General features: G+C 35.1%; 2 protein-coding genes across 3 annotated transcripts in view; one reads left to right on the top strand and one right to left on the bottom strand.

The window, feature by feature from the left end:
• Nucleotides 1-20,943, bottom strand: part of LOC123525329 (nuclear inhibitor of protein phosphatase 1-like) — a 30,010-nt gene extending 9,067 nt beyond the window's left edge. Inside the window, exons 1-5 of one of the 2 annotated variants that reach the window (XM_045304296.2) lie at nt 20,861-20,943; nt 8,886-8,946; nt 4,422-4,575; nt 1,402-1,610; nt 576-714 (exon numbers count right to left, since the gene is read on the bottom strand). In XM_045304296.2, the coding sequence (XP_045160231.1) occupies nt 576-714; nt 1,402-1,610; nt 4,422-4,575; nt 8,886-8,946; nt 20,861-20,901 (604 nt within the window). In that variant the 5' untranslated portion in view covers nt 20,902-20,943. Of the gene's footprint in view, nt 1-575; nt 715-1,401; nt 1,611-2,255; nt 2,544-4,421; nt 4,576-8,885; nt 8,947-20,860 lie in introns of those variants that run through there. The other variant, XM_053537956.1, reaches the window with a different exon arrangement.
• Nucleotides 20,944-21,215: 272 nt separating this feature from the next.
• LOC123525327 (WASH complex subunit 5-like) overlaps nt 21,216-25,055 on the top strand; it is a 37,499-nt gene continuing 33,659 nt past the window's right edge. The window contains exon 1 of the mRNA XM_053537952.1: nt 21,216-21,440. Within this exon, the coding sequence (XP_053393927.1) occupies nt 21,216-21,440 (225 nt within the window). The remainder of the gene's footprint in view (nt 21,441-25,055) is intronic.

The following is a 25,055-nucleotide window of genomic DNA, read 5'->3' as shown; positions in this document are numbered from 1 at the left end:
CATGAAAATCACTTTAAGTATCAATTTTTCATGTTTTTCGTCCGGTATTTTGGTAGAACAAAGATAGTTCTTGAAAAACATGTGATTAGATATACATGTTTCGATTTATGGAAGGCCGTACATTGCATAATGTTATAATGGAAGTCTATGGGAAAACAATCGGTGGTCTCTAACCAACTGCTAGAAAAATTGTAACAGATTATGAGATATCTGAAAAATCTGAATATCATCTCTAACAAACAGGATATGAAACTTGAAGTTGCTTTTTAAAAACTGCGTATCTCCCTAAAAGGCTTCAATTAAATGGAAGTGTGAACTGAGACATCATATGATGCCATGAAAAGATGTGTGTGAAAAGATGTGCACAAATTAAATTATATATAAAAAATTTGATTTACTCTCAATATTGAAACCTGAAAGTAGGCTTCCCGATTATTTCCTCAAAGACATGCTTAACAGATTGCAGACATGTATCTAATTTCCACCACATCCTTTATTAAGAAGTTTTCATAATAGATATATCTACTGAAGTAGTTAATTTACCAAAAATTACTATTCAACTAGGGTAAATTTACCTGGATTTATAATTTCATCATCCTCAGAAAATGAAATATGAACACTTTTATGCTTTCTCTTCAAAGGATTTGAAGCTTCTTTGTTTTCTGTGAGTGGCATACTGCGTCGGTTATGGGCTGTGTTAAACTCTGTCAGATTCTACAAAACAAGAAAAAAAATTCCATCAGACTTCAGATGACGGAGTATTTAAGTACTATTATTGAACATGACACCTGTTTTCGGCCATTGCAGATTTAACTTTTAAAGTGACTTTAAACAATCGAACTCAACCAGTCTTCAGTACTCCTTCTCATCCATGCCAATAAGTCACTGAAACAAGCAGCAAGTCTGTGCTACAGTGGAACCCCTTTTAAAAGACCAACATTGGAACAAAAAAGAAGTTCAGTTCCAAGCTGTTTGCAGTTCAGAAGGATAATTTTTCAACAGAAGGAACATACTGGATACCTAATCAGCTGTTCAGTTTGAAGGGATTTCCTGTTTTAATTTTTTAACAGAAGGAACTTAATATAGACTTGATCAAGTGTTCATTTTTGACGGGTTTTGTCTTGTATCGGGTTTGTGGGGTTTCACTATTCATGTACTGAATACTTAACTAGCTTCATATCATTTTTTCTTTATTGTATTTTTCATGCAACTTTTTGATACTCCTCTTTACTTTCACTATATATGAAAAACAAAACAGTATATTTCTACTACCTGTATGTATCAACTGAAAGCAGTATGTTTAATATCTTCCAAAACACCAAACTGTTGCAGAAAAATCAGCTGTAATGTATGAATTTTAGTGTTATATCATATAACCTGTAATGTTGTTATAAGACTTACATCTAATTCTGTTTCATTTTCTGGCAGGCCAAGAAGATTTCCTTCTTTCTCGCCTTGTTTTTCAGGCTCATCCCCTTGTCCAATGTTTTGGGGTCGTTCCCTGATAGTGTATATGCGTGTGGATGCCCCAAAGTGTAGCTCACTGTCTATAGGGATCTGCTGAGGCTTCCGCGACTCCAATCGAATATGTCCAATGTAAGTACCATGTGCTAAAATAAGAAGTTCCATATTTCAGAATTATATCAGACACTCTCAGTCTAAGAATTGCTATATCTATGTGATAATGAAAAGTACGTTCAAATCCTTTAAAAAAATCCCATATGTATTTAATATATTGCATCTCATCTTTACATACTTTGAAATCATTCAATTTGTTATCTTAATTTCATAGTTTCTTGAAATATCACATGTTTTTTATGGGTATTTTACATTTTAAAGAAAAAACTACTTGGTTTGGCCAAAGCTATTTCATGGGGATTTAAATTTATGGATTTTTAGCATAAAATGAATGTGAAATTTACTGCTTTGTCAAGATCAAATTTCGTGGACTGATTCAACCATGAAATCCTTGAAAATAAGTTCCCCACAACAGAACATGATGACTTCACAGTAAACTTATTGCTTCCCAGTCTATAAGGAAAGGTCTAGATAAACGTCTGTGCCAAAAAGTATACTAACTGCTCCCCAGGTGTGTAAGGAAAGGTCTAGATAAATGTCTGCGCCAAAAAGTATACTTACTGTTCCCCAGCTCTGTAAGGAAAGGTCTAGAGAAACGTTTGTGCCAAAAAGTATACTTACTGCTCCCCCTATAAGGAAAGGTCTAGATAAACGTCTGTGCCAAAAAGTATACTAACTGCTCCCCAGGTCTATAAGGAAAGGTCTAGATAAATGTCTGTGCCAAAAAGTATACTTACTGCTCCCCAGGTCTACAAGAGCCATGTCAGACATGGCTAATCCCCCCACCGGGCATATCATAATTGAAGGATGTGGTCCGCATCAGGGGTTTTAAGATGTGGAAGAAAGAATAAGTCAGTAGTGAGGTGGTTTACTGCTAAATTTTATTAATTTTCATGAAGAGTATAGCTATGATGTTTTTCTATATGGCTACTGTAAAAAGAAGGAATGGAAAGCTAACAGGGAACTAGAGTGCCAGAATGTCACAATATATGCCCGTCAAAGCAAATTTCTTTACTCTAGCAGCTGTATTTGCAAATTGAATGTTAATTTTGTGGTTGTTTAGTTATCATTGTAAGTCTTTTGTTTTTTAAAGTCCACAAAAAAACTCCTTACTAGGTAGAGATACCTTATATATAATAAAATTAATAAAATATACCTAAAACTGGAGAGTAACATCTATGCTGTACCACAGAAAAGTGGTCTTGTTTTTTCCCTAGGGTCAATTATAAAAATGTTACAATATAAGTTATTTATAGTAACAACTAAGGGAAGTTAATCTTTAAAAAAAAAAAAAAAAAAAAAAATTGCAAGTCTACACAAAAATCTTTATCAGGAAGAGACTGGTCAAAATACACCTCAAAATTGGATTAAGCATGTTTGTTGTACTACAGAAAAGTGGTCTCGATTTTTCCCTACAACTAGTAATGAAAAAGTTACAATAAAAGCTATTTAAAGTAACAACAAAGGGAAGTAATTCTAAAGAAGGGAACTGTGCATGACACTTCGTCTCATGATGGTGTATAATTGTGCCAAGTTACATCAAAATCCCTCCATGCATGAAGAAGAAATGCTTCGGACAAAGTCATTCTTGTATCTGACCTTTGGCCTCTAAGTGTGACCTTGACCTTAGGCCTAGTGACCTGGATCTTGCGCATGACACTCTGTCTCGTGGTGGTGAACATTTGTGCCAAGTTATATCAAAATCCCTCTATGCATGAAGAAGAAATGCTCCGGACAAGGTTTTTATTCTTGTATCCTTTGACCTCTAAGTGTGACCTTGACCTTAGACCTAGGGACCTGGTTCTTGCATATGACACTCCGCCTCTTGGTGGTAAACATTTGTGCCAAGATATATCAAAATCCCTCCATGCATGAAGAAGATATGCTCCAGACAATTTTTTTTAAGAAAATATGATAAAGGGGAATAACTAAAAAAATAGGCAAGGTAGAGTTATTGTTCTTGCACACTGCACTTCCTCCCAATGTGTTTTATCAGTGTATGAAGTTTGAAGAAAATCCCTCCAGTACTTTTGGGGTTATGCTCCGGACAAAATGTTTTAAGAAAATATGATAAAGGGGAATAACTCAAAAAATAGGCAAGGTAGAGTTATTGTTCTTGCACACTGCACTTCCTCCCAATGTGTTCTATCAGTGTATGAAGTTTGAAGAAAATCCCTCCAGTACTTTTTGAGTTATGCTCCGGACAAAATGTTTTAAGAAAATAAGATAAAGGGGAATAACTCAAAAAATAGGCAAGGTAGAATTATTGTTCTTGCACACTGCACTTCCTCCCAATGTGTTCTATCAGTGTATGAAGTTTGAAGAAAATCCCTCAAGTACTTTTGGAGTTATGCTCCGGACAAAGATCGTTGCGGACGCACGGACGGACGGACGGAGAGCATTTCTAATATCCCCTTCACCTTTGGTGGGGGGATAAATAAGGAAAGGTCTAGATAAATGTCTGTGCCAAAAAGTATACTTACTGCTCCCCAGGTCTATAAGGGAAATTCTAGATAAACGTCTGTGCCAAAAAGTATACTTACTGCTCCCCAGGTCTATAAGGAAAGGTCTAGATAAATGTCTGTGCCAAAAAGTATACTTACTGCTCCCCAGGTCTATAAGGGAAATTCTAGATAAACGTCTGTGCCAAAAAGTATACTTACTGCTCCCCAGGTCTATAAGGAAAGGTCTAGATAAATGTCTGTGCCAAAAAGTAAACTTACTGCTCCCCAGGTCTATAAGGAAAGGTCTAGATAAATGTCTGTGCCAGGAAGTATACTTACTGCTCCCCAGGTCTATAAGGAAAGGTCTAGATAAATGTCTGTGCCAAAATGTATACTTACTGCTCCCCAGGTCTATAAGGAAAGGTCTAGATAAATGTCTGTGCCATATAAGAGCTGCGTGCACTCTAGAACATGAGGCATGGTCAATACAGAAGTCACACATCTGTTTGTTACGCCCAAAAAAATAACACTTTTTCTCATCAATCATTAATTTCTGAAAAATTCAAGTATCTGTAATTAGCGTCTGGCCCGTTCATGTAAATAATGTAGAATTATTTCCAACATTTCCAATTCTTTTTTGTAATTAATTGCTATTTTAAGACAGAGGCAATTGAAGCTAATACTACACAAATACATTTTAATGTTTTTGCAGGATGGCTCAACTTAAATAGTTTGTCAAAACTTGAAAGGAGTTCTGTATGACTAGAAATATTTGCTAGATTATCCATATGGTACACATATTGACAGATCCATGTGGTAGATATACCGACAAATCCATATGATAGACATATACCAGTAGACAGATCCATGTGGTAGATATACAGACAAATCCATATGACAGAAGTATACCAGCAGACAGATCCATGTGGTAGATATACAGGCAAATCCATGTGATAGACGTATACCAGCAGATAGATCCATGTGGTAGAAATACAGACAAATCCATATGATAGACGTATACCAGTACACAGATCCATGTGGTAGATATACAGACAAATCCATATGACAGATGTATACCAGCAGATAGATCCATGTGGTAGATATACAGACAAATCCATACAATAGATGTATACCAGTACACTGATCCATGTGGTAGATATACAGACAAATCCATACGGTACCGTAGACGTATACCAGCAGATGGATTCATGTGGTAGATATACAGACAAATCCATACGGTAGACGTATACCAGCAGACAGATCCATGTGGTAGATATACAGACAAATCCATACGGTAGACGTATACCAGCAGACAGATCCATGTGGTAGATATACAGACAAATCCATACGGTAGACGTATACCAGCAGACAGATCCATGTGGTAGATATACAGACAAATCCATACGGTAGACGTATACCAGCAGACAGATCCATGTGGTAGATATACAGACAAATCTATATGATAGACGTATACCAGCAGACAGATCCATGTGGTAGATATACAGACAAATCCATACAACAGACGTATACCAGCAGACAGATCCATGTGGTAGATATACAGACAAATCCATACGACAGACGTATACCAGCAGACAGATCCATGTGGTAGATATACAGACAAATCCATACGACAGACGTATACCAGCAGACAGATCCATGTGGCAGATATACAGACAAATGCATATGATAGACATATACCAGTAGATAGATCCATTTGGTAGATATAAAGACAAACCCATATGAGATCCATGTGGTAGATATAGAGACAAATCCAAATGATAGACATATACCGGTAGATAGATCCATTTGGTAGTCACGCAGATTGATTCCTGTGTCAGACATATTGATAGATCCATGTGATACACATACATATTGATCCATGTGGTAGATATATAGATAGATAATTGCAGAAATACAAAGAAGTCCAACTTTTAATGAAAACCTCCTGTAATCACATCATCTTAAAGATTCCAACAAACTGTAGAATAATTAACAACACAATGTCTATCTTACATCATTATGCTGATACATATATGCTAGTTTTAATATAGCACCTGTGTATAGAATCCTATATCAATGACAAAACATGTAACTCTATAGGATTCTCTGTTCTAGTGCATAGTTCACAATGATCTAACTCACATGCTTTTCACAGCTAGTTAATGTGTTTGTATCTGACTTTATCTAAATTCTCCACCTGTTAATACCCATATTGGTGACTCCTTTGGAAAGAAGTTATTCATTTTATGTTGTTCAGGAAAGCAAAAGATATACATGTATCAGTTTCTGGTTCTTTAGAGTGCTAAGTGTACAGCACTCAAACACAAGACTTTTCTATTAGAGAGATTGTTTGGAGTCAGTGGAAACGGAAATCAAACTTCTGACATCTGGTTTTGTTATCTCGTGTTTTCCAATTGTGTCCACTCTGAAAGAAGTGACTTTTATGCTGGAAACTAGTTACTTCCAGAGTTGGAAAAACAATTATTTTGATGTGTATTTTAGGTGAATAGACAACATATAAACTAGCAAATGCAATAGACTTATAAATGTAGCATTCACTTCACTGCAGAGAAAGCAATATAAAAGTATAAAAAATATGTATTGGATAGGAAAATCACAACATCTATCTTAATTTAATGCTATGAATAGGTACTCCAAGGTTGATATAGCACTCTCCCAGCAAACAACAAGACCCTTTATCTTGCTATTCAATATCTCAAGTGCAATCCTATACCTTATCATTTCATTCTGTGGCAAAGAAAATGAAAGTAAGAAATAAAATTAATATGCTGCAGTATTCTTATTCTATGACCCAGAGCATTACTTTAAAATCATTTAATTTCGTGGGAAGGAAATTTCGTGGTTTTGGCCAAAACGGCAATTTCATGGGGATATGAATTAGTGGAATTCAACTTTTGAACATAAAATGAATGGGAATTTTACTTGTTGGTTGGGATAAAACTTCGTGGATTGACTCAACCATGAAATCCATGAAAATTAGTCCCCAACCAATATTATATGATTTCACAGTATGCAGTATTTTCAATAATGCTTGATGTAGATGGTTTGAAGTATGAAGTTTTCAATATCAGCATTCTTACTATATATAGTTGTAGCAATTTCCCTACAAAAGCACTGATACACAAGGACTTCTGCATATTGATGACCACCATGGCACTTGCTGTACATTGACTATATCAGTGAAATCCTAGTTTCATGGACTTTTCAATTTCTTTATTTTCAGTTAACTTACTATAACTAATGACTTCTAAGCCCTATGCAGGGCTCTCGCGAGTGGGCGACTTGAGCGACATAGTCGCTTTGGAACTTCAAACTTCGCTCAAATCTAACCTCAAAGCGAAATGCAAGTCGCCTGATTTTCTTTGATATCCACACTCCGTTACCCGAACTCTTGACAATTTACACGGTGTCAAAATGAATGTAGAGTACACAAACACACACCGATAGCATAATTTAAGCTCTGCCTACTTCAGGTACTTGCGAGATTTTCCCGAGAAGTGTGAAAGCGAATCAAATTATCCAATACACCAGAGTCGATTGTGTTCAGTCAATTAGCGCCGCGGTTACTTCTTTGACACTTTGCGTTTAATTGTCAACATGTTCGAGTGCAAAAGACAATGTTTTACGAAGAAATTGCTGATTAACCATGCGATTAATTGGATTAATGTACACAATTAGTTGTTGTCTATGATAAAAGAACAACATGTAATGTATTAACTACGTTAAATTGACTTCCATCGATGAATTTATTTGAATATGTATTTCTAGTTTACACAGTTTACTTTCAGTTTTATTCAAGTGAGATACTGTACGTTAACAGAGTTGGTGACTCGGATAAACACTTCATACAAAATATAGCCAAAAATCGGCGGGTTAGATTTACAGCATCGTCTTGAATTTTGAAAACAACTTTTTTCAGAATTTTGTAATGAAATAATAACCACTGTATGGGAAATGATCTAAGAAAATGAATGGTCACATTAATGTTTTTTATCAAGAAACAAGAAAATGACAGCCACCTTTCGAATCAATTGCATTCACTCCTAAATTGTGTTGGACTATTTTTTAAGGAAAACTTACTTTAGGCACGAAAAAATAAAGTAATTAAATTCATTGCAATGATTTATCCCTTTTCTTTTTAATATCATTTTGATGTACGGAGTAAGTGTACATTTAACATTTATGGCACTAATGGAAGATTGGGAAACCAAATGTGTAGCCACTTACTTACTTACTTACTTACACACACACCTGACCTACTTCTTCCCTCTTTAAACTTTACCTAACTTTCAGAAAGATAACCATTCTAAGTCTCATAAAGATTGAGAGGAAAATATGACCTATGAAGTGTTCATAAGGTTTATTTACATTAGCAACGTAGCTTTTTACCCCGGATAACCTAGTTTCAAACTTGACCTAGATATTATAAAAAACCTTTTGACAAAGTTTTATGAAGATATGACAGAAATTGATGCCTCCTGTGTTAACAAGGTTTTTCTATGATTTGACCCAAGATGACCCAGTTTCAGACTTGACCTAGATTTCATAAAGACAAACATTCTGAATAGGTTTCTTGGTCCCTAGAGTGTTAACAAGTTTTTTTCTTTAACTTAAGTTACCTAGTTTTTTTCTTGGAAGATCAAATTTAAAATTTTCCCCAAGACTTCATTATAACAACCATTCCGACACAGAGTATAGACTCTACATTGTTAACGGTAAAACTATTGACAACACAGTAAGATGGACACAGGTGTATCACAATAGCTCATCTTAAGCACTTTGTTCTTAGGTGAGCTTAAAATCTTTTAAACCAAAAAAATCAAAGATAACAATGCATGATACCTGTATGAGTTTTCCGTCCTTCATAACGTCTAAGTGAAGACCTGGGGCTGGCTTTCCTGCCCTGAAATATAGAAAAAATACTTTTCAATAAATTCCTCAAGACAGTTTACATGCCAGATAAAATAGCTACTGAAATCTGAGATGAGAATAAATTACAAAAAATGTATTCAAAAGCATAGTTTATTGGTATAAAAGTGATAAAAAACACCAACTGCAACATGCAACAATCAAATAATAGACTTCAAAGTGCTTCAAGAATTTTGAAAATTCAATCCATGTAAGACAAAAACATGTCTAATATCACTTCAGTCAACCCCATCCAACCAACATATACACCATATTTACACATAAAACTACATTTATAATGAGACTGAGTAAAGAAATCATTCATTGATAAAGGTCAGTTGTTTATATCTGTCTATATCTGATCCATCCTTGGTTCAAATTTCAATGTTTTTTTCTGAGAAATATCACAAAGTCAACATTTGAAAGGCGCATTTCCAAGTACTATGTCACATGCAAAATTTAACAAATCTATCTAAAATTCACAGTGAGATATCATACTATCACCAATTTCCTTTTTTTTTTGCTTTTTATATAAACACTCAGTGATATATAAATCAACTCCATTTGGTAACTAACTCTTTCTAAAGAAATTGTATAACTGCATAAAGGGAAACAACTTTATGCAACTAAATATAATAGCTGTCAAGACCTGGGGTCAATTACTTTGAACAACATATAAATAACTGAATTACAATGTGAAATGTTCCATTGAATTACAATTACATCAACCATAGAAACATACTTAATAAAATTACAATTACACTGCAAATGTAACCAGTTACATTAAATCACATTACCAAATGGGGTAACAACCCGGGAACACTGTACTGAAAGTTCTTTATTGACAAGTTATCACTTAGAAATACATACCGGTATACATGATAATGCATATACATGATAATACAAACACACAAACTAATTTGAGTTAAGTTATTTCTAAACTGCATTTTCGCACAAAGAAACATCAGTGTCTTAAAATGTGTGGCTATCCTATGTCACTGCCTATTTCAAAAGGACCCCATTGAAAATTAGTTGTAAAACATTCATGGGTCATCCTGGGGATACTATATGTCACTAAAATTGTAGAATACACATCATATCTAAAAAATTTATCTTTTACATCTACTGCCGATATAACTATGAAACAATTGTAAGAAACTGAGATATCAAAATTATGTTGTCAAAATGCTATGTTATCCGTTTCATTTTATGTAACATATATAATCACAAATAAATCAGATCAGATTATTAAACTGACTGCAAAGCATTTTAAAGTTTGCGTCAATAAATATCAACATAGCTGTGGTGCAAATTATAACTTCAAATTGTCTCCAAAAACAGTGACAAACATTATCAAAGATTACTGAGACAAATTTATAAGAACAAAGGAGCTATGTCCTAGGGATTTAAATTTCATATTATTCTACGGTTATTTTTCACATTTTTGTAAAGTTTCTTTGAAATCCTCAGTGCTCCAGATAAGGTGCGTACATGCATATTTGACACTCAAGAAATACTGGAATATGCTCATAATTTAAGATCCTTGCGTACAAATTATGCCAGTTCTTCAGAATTTATGCAAAACATGAAAACATGCAAGTGTACTTCTAATTACTGAACAGTTGATTTTTACTTCCGCTACTGTGCTGGACGGCTCCGCTGACTAATCAAATAAAAATAACAAGAGTGCCGCCAAGTGGGGCAATATACGCCCAAAGGGTTACATCAGAGGATGGGTGCAAAATTTAAAGAACTTGACTGCTGAAGCCCTAAGGACAGGAACAACAATGGGAAGAAATTCCAAAAAACAGTCCACAAAAAAATCTTACCAGGTACAGGTATGTCAAAATACACCTAAAAATTGGAGGTACCATCCATGTTGGAGCACAGAAAAGTGGTCTCGGTTTTTCCCTATGGCTAATAATAAAAAAGTTTGAAAATAAGCTATTCATAGTAACATAAAAGGGAAGTAATTCAAATTTATTTTATTGTACGTGAACAAAAAAGGGAATTCCCAAATAAAAACAAAAGCACTGCAATGCAGAGCAATATACATAAAGCAAATTCATATATGACCTTTGACCCCGAAGTGTGACCTTGACCTTGGAGCGAGTCATCCGAAACATGCGCTTTGCATGTCGTCTCAGTGTGGTGAACATTTGTGCAAAGTTTCATTGAAATCCTTCAAGAAGTTCAAGAGTTACAGAGCGGACACGAAACAAACTGATATGACCTTTGACCCCTAAGTGTGACCTTGACCTTGAAGCGAGACATCCAGAACATGCGCTTTGCACGTCGTCTCTGTGTGGTGAACATTTGTGTCAAGTTTCTTTGAAATCCTTCAAAGGGTTCAAGAGTTACAGAGCAGACACAAAATTGCTAACGGCAGGGCTTCCATTAGGATTCAATTTCATGGAATCAGGACTGCCTAACATTCAGATTTTGGAGTCCCTCTTAAATTTTCTTGGAGTCCTACATAGTATCACTTTGTACAGTGACCTTCAATACCATCAACATCATCATCACCATCATAATCATTACTATCATCATCCTATCTAATTGGTTCAGAACAATGTGTAAAGTAATAGAATTTAGAGAAAGGGACCGCTAGACTGATTAGAAAACATCTTATTTAACAAAAATATTTTATTGTTCTTTTTTTTATCGTATAGCAACAGTCAGCATTTTATTAAAATCACCAGACTTACTGTTGTTCAGCTACAAAACGAAAATCCACTTAAAAAAATCTAAAGTACATTTTACTCGGAGTAGAATTATGTCAAATTACGTCATTCACCTTGCAATACCCAACCAGTTAACTTTCATCCCACATCAAAGAAAATCAATAAAGGAAAATTTTGCCGACACTCCTTTTGATGTCTAGCTGCCATGTGCTGGTCGAAATGTGTCAGAGATATCAGTTTTTAATAGGAGACAAATTGAATGTTTTTTTTTCTTCTTCTAAAAATACTGTAGAAGGATTTATCATTTATGAAAATCTAAAGTATGTAGCAAATTTATTACCGATCGGAAAAAATGTATTAATTTAAACTGGATGTGAAATGTCATTTGCTAAAAGAATATAGTTACTTGCTGAGGTTTTTTTGCTGAAATTATCGATATGTTTTCCACAATTAAGTTACTTTGTCTTCTGACATAGGAGGTTGTTTCACCAATTTAATAAGCCTTTTGTTGTCGGCAATTAACGCCTTCTAAACATGTCAGCTGATCTGGATAACGGTTTACATTTTACAGACGTTCTCTATCAAACACGATGCTTTCACACTGTCACACACTTTAAACACTGCCGGCAGTTTTTACGAGGCTGTCAATCATCAAGTGTTAAACCGCTTTGATTAGTTATGGGGCAGAGCTAATCACGTCATTCTGGTAAAGTTACGTCACGGTGTATTGATTTTGTCGTCCTTTGAAAATATCATAAGTCCTTTGTACGCCTCTAACATTGTGTATTGGCGTATGGACCATAATTTCTGGCGTATTTTATGCCGGGACGCCACTTAATGGAAGCCCTGTAACGGACGGACAGACGGACACTGGGGGTATAACAATACATAATATGTCGGGCATATAATAAGTAAAAAGCAGCTCTGGTGTGTGAAATATCTAAACCAGTCTTAGGTCACGGAGACTCATATAAAATTTTGCGAGCATCTGCGTGTTGTTTATCGAAGATTATCCAGAGCAGGTATGGCTTCAAATCGGAAACAATGAAAGAGTGAAATATTTCAAGACTGAAAAGCTGATGTCTGCAAAGGCTGCTGTCCAACCTATTTTCCAGGAACTAATTGATAATGTACTTAAAAGTAAAAGGACTCATTTATCAGTATCTAAATCTACAATTGAAAGTTGGAAGTCATCATTCCCGTGCTTAAAAATACTGAAATGTGCAATCTGCGAAGCTAACAATGTTGATAGCATATGAGCCATTGAAGGTGCCATAAATATTCAAAAGTCTGCCGTTGACAGACATAATACAAGCAACTGAACGTAAATAATGATAGTAATCATAGTTTCAAAGATGTATGACATATGGTCTAAAATTTTCTTGTACATGTAGTTATAATAAATAATAGTTATAATACAATAAAACTGCTAACAATCAATGGTTTCATTTCACCCTTAAACCTCTACTAACCCCGACTTTTTTCATATTTTCTAATTTACTCCCACACTTTCAAAACTGGGGGTAATTACTCCCAGGGTCAAAAAATTATCTGGAGCACTGAATCCTTCAAGGCATCTGATTATGGGGTACAAATTGTTAATAATTATTTGTCGAATTTGTAATAATATTTTTCCCAGGATTAAAGAATTGTAAGTACTTCTGTGTCCTGTGACTTACCATGTATTTAAAACAATGAGAAAAATACGAGAACAAAAAAACTATTTGTAAAGATAAAATATAGTCTCCTAGCTGTTTGTAAATACCGTTCTCAGTATTCATATTGATTATCGGACCTCTAGGCTAGGCATTCGGTTAGTTCAATAACATTAAACTTGCACAGGGCACCTTTTGATATTTGGATGTTCAACATGTCCCTGTGTCAAGTTTAATCGAATGACAGCCGTTTGCAGAGCAAAAATTTCAACCTCATTTTATTGAAGAGTAATGTAGGAAAAGTCTCAAACACGTGATATATTGGTTTACCATAATTAAAACTGCATCACCAATCACTTCCCTGACCCATTACACAGACTCTTCTAGCGTAATTCAATGAAATATTACGAACAATGCAACACTAAAAAAACATACAGAATCAATTATACATGCTTAGAGGAAAATAAATATGTTTAACCTACAGCACTAATGGCACTAGTCAAGTAAAAAATCTGCGGTCATTATTTGACGCACGGACACCACTGAGTGCATATGGACTAGCCTTTGAAACTGCTTTGATATGAATTTAGAACTTAATGAAAGAATTTTTAATTGAAGTACCACTAATAAATGCCAGTAACAATGATCAACTATATATACGGTATTTATACACACAGTACATAGACAATTATTAAATACTGTAACTGGCCACATTGTTTATAATATCCGACCATGACAATATTTTTCTTCTAAATTCATTCTTTATAACAAAGACAATTTGACAGTTTCATGTTGTGTTGCAAAGTGAATGGATGCAAATTTCATTTTCAAAGCGTGGACAGATCTTCGGTGCTTTCAGTAAGATAATATGTTCAATGGATGTGTAAAATAGGTTTCTTTGTCCGTTGTTGGTATTGAGCTATCGCTTTTTAGTCACTTTCACCGTGAACTTGTAAAACCTTCCGCAAGATATTTTGCTGGAAGCTCTACTGGGACATTTACAATTTCCATAAAAAGTCAGACTATATGAAATGTCAAAATTGTAAAATATTGAAGTCCGACGTTTATTTATAGAAGGCAGTGGCTAGGATTACGGTACCGTAATCCTAGCCTCCGGTTCTAGGATTACTGAAGTTCCGTATTTCTAGACAACCCTATGAGGATAGGCTAGGATTACGGAAGTCTTTCAAAAGCAGCAAACGTATGATATGACATGCATAAATGATGTTGTAAACTTACTCGTTTCACTTAAAAAACGATTTTTCTTGCCAGCAGTTTTACTTTGTGTTATCTATCCGCCATGTTGGGTTTGTATAATCGCTAAACTAATTATTAATGGTGGCGCGCGGAAATATTGTTGTCATCCTACTTGGTTTTATAAGTGAGCGTTCAGTTTTACAGGTTATATAGAAAGAAAAAGGTAAGGATTAAAATTAGAATTATCATTTTGTTTGCATACCTACAAGTGGTATGTTGGTGGTAAATTTGCACCACAATTATTGGTATAAGGCCTTTATATAAATGTGTTTTGCTTGATACATGTATAGCCTACGTGTGGAAAGACTGGAATTATAAATTGACAATATTGGTGGTTAAACAATTGAACGAAATTCACAATCAGGAGGTGAACAAAACGGTATTCAGGAATCTTTTCCAACAATGCAAACTTGGTGAAAATGAAAAGGAAAATGTACAGAAAATGTTAAGTGTTAAAGCTAACAAAAAAATGGTGCAACAGAAAGTCATGAGTGACACTGGAAAAGTAATCTTGTTGAAAGACCTTCACAATATACGCACGGCTAACACCACAAATAACAAAGATGTAACAACCTTACAGTCCGCTGTTGATGAGCTATCAAAAAACAATGGAGCCTTTGTGAAAATAGTGTCAAATGACGCAAACAAAATGAGGGGGCTGTTTTTTCAGGACGCTAGGATGCGGAATATGTTTCAATCCTATCCAGAATTTCTGTGTGTAGATGCAACATACAAGGTGAATGACCTCAGAATGCCGTTGTATTTGTTATTAGTTGAAAATGGTAATGGACAAAGTGAAATTGTAGGTTTATGGTTGGTTGCCGAGGAAACAGAGGACATGATGTCCGAAATGGTTCAGTTGTTTAAAGACCAAAACGCTAAATGGGACTGTGTCAGAACAGTTATGTCAGACAAAGACTTTGTAGAACGGGAAGTTTTTTCCAGGTTATTTCCAGACGCAGAGTTGCGCATATGCTTGTTCCATGTGTTGCGCACTTTCCATCGGGAAATCACTGCGGACAAAATGGGAGTAAACAAATCAGAAAGAGACAACCTGTTAGAAATAATTCAAAAAATATGCTACTCAAAATCAGAAACAGATTATGAAAACAACAAGAAAATGCTAACTGACACGAAAAACAATACAGCAATCGAATACTTTCTACAGGAGTGGGACCCAATCAGACATCAGTGGGTGACCGGGTTGTATTTGTCTAGCGCTTTAGGGAACAAATCTAACAATCGCTTAGAATCGATCAATCAAAAAATCAAACAAATTGTTGACAAAAATGCAAAGTTTGATCAGTTTGCGTCTGACATGGTGAAATTTCTTGATACTCACCGAACTGAAATAGATGGGAAATTGTGCCGCGTTACGGCAAAGATACCTGTAACTTCACTAGCCAGTGACACTTACAGTGAGTTCCGAAAGAATCTCACTCCCTATGCATACGGTTTAATTGAGAAAGAGCTAAACAAACACCTGTCAACTCCAGTAGAAGAAGGTAATACGAACATTACCGTAGTATCTTGTCCGTGTACGTTTCATAAACAGTTTCTGCTACCATGTAGACATATACTGGCACTGCGACATAGTCAAGGTCTGCCTCTATATGCAGATGAACTTATACAATCCAGATGGACTCGCAGGTTATGTCTTGACGCCTTTGACATAAACGTTAAAGGCCTAGATTCACTACTATATAAGTGTCCCCCCCCAAATCCAATATACAACTCCCATCTTATCTGCTGCTTATCAGCGATTATGTAACAGTAACTGATTAGAGGGCAATTAGCACAGCAGGGACCCCAACTAGACCATGAAGATATGTGCAGTGGAGTTGAAAGAAATTAATTTTTCTTCAGTGAATGTGTAATGATAATAATAATAATTATTATTTTGATATTATATAGATGATAATAACTATTACTTTAATGTTATAATAATAATAATAATTATTATAATTATAAATATAATCATGATTGTTATTATTATCATTATTATTATTATTATATTACATTTAGGATGATAAAAGATACAGAAATAATATTGAAAATAGTAATGATGATAAAACACAAGTATAGTGAAAACTTCATCAGTTCTTTGTGCTGACAAACAATATAATATAAAATTATTGTGTTCCATCTATACTCGACTTTCATTTTTTGTATGTTGCCAAAAGGGACTTTTTTCATGCTTTGCTTTGTAACTTTGAAATGCACATACTGTTTTCAATTTTAGACATATGTTATTTACAGAATTCTGCCAGCTTTAGATGAGTGAAAGTCACATTTTTATCATTATTATGAATTATTTTATTTTATTATTGTGTTTGATCAACAATATTTTTCTTTACAGAGAAATGCCAAAAAGAAACTGGTATAACTTTAAATGTTATCAATTATCCATTAATTTAAAATAAATTATATTGTTTGCCTTTCTCACTAATTGATACACTTGTAAGGTAGACTGACTCTCCAATAAACAATGACCCTTGTTTATTGGAACCATACTGAGATGGTCATTAGCCCCCAACTGTGCTGGTGAAGACAGAAATCCCTTGGCCCACTGCCAAAATCTAGGCCTTTAATACAACATGTGTGGAACAGGGTGTAATGCCACAACGGGCACCAAAGTCTCAGCAACAACGCTTTAGAGCAGCACATCACATTGCTCAACGATTAGCCTCCTGTGCAGCAGAAGAAACAGGATCTGCCTTTGATTTTCGAATGGAGCAATTGAATGCCATGTTGTTAGCCTGGGAATGCGGTCAGACAGTAACAGTCAGTGTGCTCAGTGAAACCGACACGGCTGAAACAGTAACAGTCAATGAAACATCCGTTAACATTCAACAAGATGCTGAACTTGTCAATGTGCTCAGTGAAAGCGACACGACTGAAACAGTAACAGTCAATGAAACGTCCGTTAACATTCAACAAGATGCTGAACTTGTCAATGTGCTCAGTGAAAGCGACACGACTGAAGCAGTAACAGTCAATGAAACGTCCGTTAACATTCAACAAGATGCTGAACTTGTAACAGACAATAATGAAATTTTCAATGAAAGTGAAAATGAAATAAATGATACATCTATGAACATTCAGCAAGATGAAGATATCACTGAAAATGCAACATCACCAGAAAACACAACTGTTAACGTTCATCAAGATATTGATGTGCAAGATAGAACTGAAAATGAAAACAATATAAACACTACAGAAGCAATTCTTACACAGACGTCAGCCACAGAAGCTACGGTATCAAATACAACAACATCAACAACTTCGACAACGGTTACACAAAATGTCAGTCACATCACATTGCCACCTAACATTAAGCAGAGAGGCCGCCCGAAGGGTTCTGAAACAACTGTTATTGGTCTTCCAAGAAAAAGGTTTAGATTAGGTTTGAAGAAAAAGAAAATACCATTCGAAGAAAAATCGGAAATTGAAAAGGCGCGGATTGTGTTGAAATGGTTCGTAGACGACGAAGTGTTATCGGCTTGTATACAATCTGGAAAAATAATCGCAATCAATGACATACAAACATGTGAAGACTCTGTAAATATGGCCGCAACTGAAACAGATTTAGAAATGACATACAAGTACTTTAACAACGAAGCATTAAAACGCATGTTAGAAATAGTGGCAGGTGCTAAGAAACGAAAATGGACATGTGCCGTTTGCTGTGATCACCTCGATACGCGTTGTGTGGGCTGTGACATGTGTCTAGGATGGTTCCATTACCATTGCGCAGCCTTGACTTCAGCACCAAAATCAAAATTCTGGTTCTGTTTGAATAGTTCGTAGGACCTTGTGGCACTCTAAAAGTTGCCGGTCATAAACGATGAAGACCTTGTGGCACTCTAAAAGTTGCCGGTCATAAACGTTCAGGATCATGTGGCACTCTGAAAGTTGCCGGTCACTATGCTAATACATGTATTTGTTATTCTGTTTGTAAATATGTACACTTGTTCATTTAGCTTGTGAATTTTTAAGGGCCTTGTTTCAAAAAAGAAATGTCATGCACACATGTATTGTCTTGCAACACTGTCTGTACTATTTATTTACTGTAGTTTGTACTTGGGATGCAAAGAATGATCGACACATTTTTATATGAAATCCTGGTTTAAATGTTTAATGTTTTCTTCCGTCTGCATTTCATTTGCTCTTTCTTACTAAGCACTAAATGTCGGTCATTCTATGTACTAATGTTTTAACATTTGACAACAGTTTGCGTCTTTCACACTATCACAATTGTTAAAAAAACTGCAGTCAAATGTTTAAGAAAAAAAAGAAAGAAAAAAAAATGAAGAAAAAAAAACCAAAAAAAAAAAAAACAAAAACAAAAATTAAAGAGAGAGAAAAAAAGAGAAGATAAAAAGAGAGAAGAAACAATACAAAATGTAAGAAAAAAATACAATGATAGCATACTATTAACAACCAAAAAAATCAGAAAAAGTATTTTTAAGTTTTAAGAATTATTAAGTTTTATGATGGAAATTAAAATATATTCTAAACTCAAAACAAAATCAAAACAAAATACCTTTTGAAAAACGATAATTTTTGATGGAAATTAAAAAAAAAAAAAAAAAAAAAAAAAAAAAAAAAAAAATTGGGGCCATGAACTGAGCACCTCCTCGTGGTGTGGCCTGGATGTAGTTGGACAATTATATAAACATTATAACATGCTTGAAACATTACTGTCTACAATAAGAAGATTTTAACTTTTATCATTCAAAATTAATCATCATTAGCGAATGAATAATTGTCCACCTATAACTGAAGGCTCACTTATAATACCAAGTAGGATGACAACGATATTTCCACGCGCCGCCATTATAAATAATTTACAGATTATACAAACCCAAAATGGCGGATCGAAAACACAAAGTAAAACTCCAGGCATGAAAAAATCGTTTTTTAAGTGGAACGAGTAAGTTTACAACATCATTTATGCATGTCATATCATACATTTGCTGCCTTTGAAAGACTTCCGTAATCCTAGCCTATCCTCATAGGGTTGTCTAGAAATACGGAACTTCCGTAATCCTAGAACCGGAGGCTAGGATTACGGTACCGTAATCCTAGTTCTATAAATAAACGTCGGACTTCAATATTTTACGATTTTGACATTTCATATAGTCCGACGTTTTATCGAAAGTATAAATTTCCCGGTAGAGCTTTCCGCAAAAGTTCTTGCGGAAGGTTTTACAAGTTCACAGTAGAAGTGACTTGAAAGCGATAGCTAAATACCAACAACGGACAAAGAAACCTAATTTATACATCCATTGAACATACTGTCTTACTGAAGATATTGAAGATCAGTCCGCACTTTGAAAATGAAATTTACATCCATTCACTTTCACAACACAACACCAACTGTCAAATCTTCTTTATTATAAAGATTAATTTTAGACAAAAAAATATTATCATGGTCGGATTTGAAAAAAAATGCGGCCCGTTACTAACCTATAGTCTATGTAGTATGCATATGTTTATAATCGATGGGTGTAATCAGCATTTACTGGCTGTAATTTTATTAAAAGTTACTTAAATTAGTTGTAAAGTCCTATCAAAGCAGTTTAAAAGGCTAGTACACCTGCGTTCGGCGGTACCCATGCGTTAAATAATGGCCGCAGATTTTTTACATGTGTCGTAGGCTAAACGTATTTGTTTTCGTCTAAGCATGTATAATTGATTCTATATATTTATTCGGTGTTGTATTGTTCGTGATATTTCAATAAATTATGCTAGAAGTTTCTGTGAAATGCGTCGGGGAAGTGATTGGTGGTGCAGTTTTAGTTACGGTAAACCAATGTTTCACGTATTTGAGAGTTTTCCTACATTACACTTCAATAAAATAAAGTTGTAATCTGTGCTATGCAAATGGCTGACATTCGATTAAACTTGACACAGGGACATGTTGAACGTCCAAATATTAAAAGACGCCCTGTGCAAGTTTAATGTTATTGAACAACCGTAATCCTAGCCACTGCCTTTATAGAACTAGGCATTCGGTTATCGACAGATACTTGCTGCTCAAAAAACTTAATGGTCTAGCACCTATTGAGAGAGAAAGCTGTGTATCCTGTAATAATTCAGCATTAATGTGACCAAGTCAGGACATACCTACCGCAAAAATATTACCCCACCCACTAAAATGTAAGAGCGTGCTAAAAAGAATGGTCAAATTTTCGTCGATGTAAAGATGCATGTAGTTTAATGGTTTAACATTTATTTTTCAATTCATTATTTTTAATTGCTGCACAATAATTAAATCAATCAGACTTTTAGTATTTATGAAAATTACCAAGACGGGACTTCAAAATTATTCACGAGTGGACCCGACATTTTGCGAACAGCGCCCTCTGTCAACAAAGGGAAAGCAACTCTCAGTGCTGAAATATCACTTCCGGGTGGGAGGAAAACAAGCCGAAAGTAGCTGTCAACTATCTTAGCAAAGTTTCTATCTTAAGACTGGAATTTGGTTTAAAGCGACAAGTTTTAACAATATACATTTTTGATACAACAGAGAAATTTAGAGGGTTAAATCTGACACTGCTGCTACAAAGTTTGAGTAGCACAGTTTTGCACAGATTTTGTTCTAAATTTCTGTCTGTGTCACATTCACATGATCTGGTAATGGGAAAGACTTGATAAATACAATGGCAGACTTTCTAGCAGAGAATAATCAGTGTGGTCAGAATGCGCTGAGACTGGCATCAAGAGGCAATGCAATCATAGCAGAATTACTTCGACTGTCTGATTTCATACCGTCTGTGTTTCGGTTAGAAACACAACAAGACCTTGCTAGATATGGTGAACTAATAGCAGATTTCAGCTACTTTAAAAGTGCAGACTACTTTGAAAACAAGATAGAGACAAAAACGGTAATAATCTATTCTTTTAGATAACACGAATTTTAAATTTCTGGTAAAACAACATGTAGTCTTAACTAGTAGGATGTTTAGGACGGCATTAAAAATTTTCCATGGTCACTGTCAACTATAAAATAAAAAGAATTTTAGCCATTTTTATTCCCCCACATTTATGGGGTGGGGGTGGGGGTGCATATAGAATTGTAGTCTCAAGTTTCAGCTGCAAGGCAGACCAATTTCACAGACTGACATTTACCGTATATCTGCCTCTATGGCGCGGAGGGCGTTATAGTCTATATATATCAAAGAGCCATTTGTGCACAATTAGTTAGGCGAATAGCATTGCTGCTGTCCGTACATCCTGAAATCTTGTGTGTCCAAGCCAGATTTGCTTCAAAATTTCACAGATGAACAAGCTTGATGTGCAGATGACCATAAAGGAAGGAATTTTTTCTGAGACTATTTTTACTGCAGTTATGGCCCTTTGTAGTTTTGCTATATAGAAAATAGAAAAAATCATGTGTGTCCAACTCCTCCCACACTATTAGCCTGATTTGTTTCAAACTTTCACAGATGAACAAGCTTGATGTGCAGATGACCTTTTGGTGTTACTTTTTTTACCACAGTTACGGCCCTTTGATAATTTTGCTGTATAGAATATAATGAAAAATCTTATGTGTCAAACTCATCAAACAATATTGAAAGGATATGCTTGAAAGTTTCACAGACGAAGGACCTTCATTTGAAGATGACCATAAGTAATGGACTTTTTTCTGTGGCTATTATTTCTAGAATTCTGGCCCGTTCTTAATTTCAAATAGGCAACAGTGAAGAAATTTGGTGTGTTCAACTCCACATACACTTTTTGAAGGAATGGATTCAAAGTTGCTCAGATGAACAACCTTTAATCTGAATACAATTTGCTTCAAATTTTCAGAACATCCTTCATGTGAATTTGGTCTTTACTAAAAACTTTGCTATTTAGAGGACAGCACAGTATGTTGGTGCATCCGTGTCCAATCGACACAAGTCTAGTTTTCCTTCACTTTACCATTGAGATCAAAGGAACATACGAAATTTCAGTTTCTTCCTTTTTTACAGAATTACAAATACATTATGCATTATTTATGTAAAGTACTGAAAACCCTATAGGTAGCAAAATGTATTGCATTTGTAATGGGGAAAAAAAAAAAGGTCCGTTTCCGGTCTCCTGTCAAAAAAAAGAGGGTAGGTAGGTAGGAATCTTTTTTTTCTTTTTTTTTTTTTGAGGCCTTGAAATTCTCCGATGACGTAGAGCTGCCAGGTAAATCATGATACTGGTGAAATTTGTCATCAACTAATTTGGAACTATTGTAAGTAAGTTTTTGGCTGTTTTATAATGCAAAAAAGCTTTGAATCACAGCCCCAAAACTGATGAAGCCGGCAACATGGGCGCTGCCATCCTTGATATAACTGCCAACTGATCAGAATCGCGTATTTCAGTGAAACGACGCGAAAGGTTTAAAATGAAACAGAAACATTTTTAGCTCACCTGTTGTCAACATTTAGCTTGTGTATGCGATAGAGGCTGTATTTTTCATCTATCTTCATGAAATTTGGTCAGAATGATTACCTTGATGAAATCTAGGTCAAGTTTGAAAATGGGTCATCTGTGGACAAAAACTAGGTCACTAGGTCAAATCAAAGATAAACCTTGTGTAATTGATAGAGGCTGTATTTTTCAGTTGATCTTCATGAAATTTGGTCAGAATAATTGCCTTGATGAAGTCTAGGTTGAGTTTGAATATGGGTTATCTTGGATCAAAATGTAGGTCACTAGGTCAAATCAAAGAAAAACCTTGTGTATGCGATAGAGGCTGTATTTTTCAATTGATCACATGAAATTTGGTCAGAATGATTGACTTGATGAAATCTAGGTTGAGTTTGAATATGGGTCATCTTGGGTCAAAAAGTAGGTCACTAGGTCAAATCAAGGAAAAACCTTGTGTATGCGATAGAGGCTGTATTTTTCAGTTGATCTTCATGAAATTTGGTCATAATGATTGCCTTGAAGAAATCTAGATCAAGTTTGATAATGGGTCATCTTGGGTCAAAAAGTAGGTCACTAGGTCAAATCAAAGAAAAATCTTGTGTACAGGATAGAGGCTGTATTTTTCAATTGATCTTCATAAAATTTGGTCAGAATGATTGTTTTGATGAAATCTAGGTCAGGTTTGAATATGGATCATCTGGGGTTTAAAAGTAGGTCACTAGGTCAAATCAAAGAAACACTTGTGTATGCAATAGAGGCTGTATTTTTCAATTGATCTTCATGAAATTTAGTCAGAATGATTACCTTGATGAAATCTAGGTCAAGTTTGAATATGGGTCATCTGGGGGTCAAAAAGTAGGTCACTAGGTCAAATAAAAAAAACCCCAACCTTGTGTATGCGATAGAGGTTGTATTTTTCAATTGATCTTCATGAAATTTGGTCAGAATGATTACCTTGATGAAATCTAGGTCAAGTTTGATAATGGGTCATCTGGGGGTCAAAAACTAGGTCACTAGGTCATATCAAAGAAAATACTTGTTTAAACTCAAGAGACCACATTTTGGTCCAATCCTAATAAAAATTGGCCAGAATATTTTGTTTCCATGAAATCACTAGGTCAAACATGTTTACACTGTTATGGTGTGTTTCTCAGGTGAGCTACCAAGGGCCATCTTGGCCCTCTTGTTTAAAAATGGAAAGGCGGAAAATTATCCCTGATAAAAAGTTTAGGGTAGGGGGTAAAGAAAGAGGGTAGGTAGGGAGACCGAAAACTGACCTATTTTTTTTTTTTTTTGCCTAATCATTAAAAAAGCTTGTTAACTTGCTTCTTGTTTGCATAAAAGAACTTGATATCCACTTTCCAACAGCTTCTTAGTCAGATATTGGTATTGTCAGCAGGCTGCCCTAGTTATAGATATCATTTCTGTGAATTAAAGCATGATTTATGTATCACAAGTCATACTGTAGTATAATGACTATAATCTAAAAGAAGTGTTAGAGAAAATGTTGTGGCCTGTAATGATAAAGGGAATAATAATAATAACGACATTATTTGAGCCGTGCCATGGGAAAACCAACATAGTGGGTATGCGACCAGCATGGATCCAGACCAGCCTGCGCATCCGCGCAGTCTGGTCAGGATCCATGCTGTTCGCTAATAGTTTCTCCAGTTCCAATAGGCTTTAAAAGCGAACAGCATGGAGCCTGACCAGACTGCGCGGATGCGCAGGCTGGTCTGGATCCATGCTGGTCGCAAAGCCCACTATGTTGGTTTTCTCATGGCACGGCTCATTTTATGAGGCTATACATTTGGATTATCCAGTCTTCCATGTGGGCCTCAAGAATAGGGTTATGCAAAGGAATATTATAGACTTGCCTAAAGCAATACATTTACAACATGTTTCAATTGTTAAATACATGCCTCTGGCATAGTTTTGATTATCCTACATGATGATGTAACATTTCATTTTTCCAAGACGTTTTTGCAGCATATAAGATATTATTAAATGGAGCCACAGTTGTCCAGTAGTACATATTGGAGACTTATTAGATTTTATTGCAACAATTTAATTACAAAAATGCAGTGATGCTTAAT

This window comes from Mercenaria mercenaria, chromosome 3, assembly GCF_021730395.1.
Source record: "Mercenaria mercenaria strain notata chromosome 3, MADL_Memer_1, whole genome shotgun sequence".
NCBI classification, from domain to species: domain Eukaryota; kingdom Metazoa; phylum Mollusca; class Bivalvia; order Venerida; family Veneridae; genus Mercenaria; species Mercenaria mercenaria.
The sequence above is the reverse complement of the archived record's forward strand: the minus strand, read 5'-3'. Positions and strand labels throughout refer to the sequence as shown.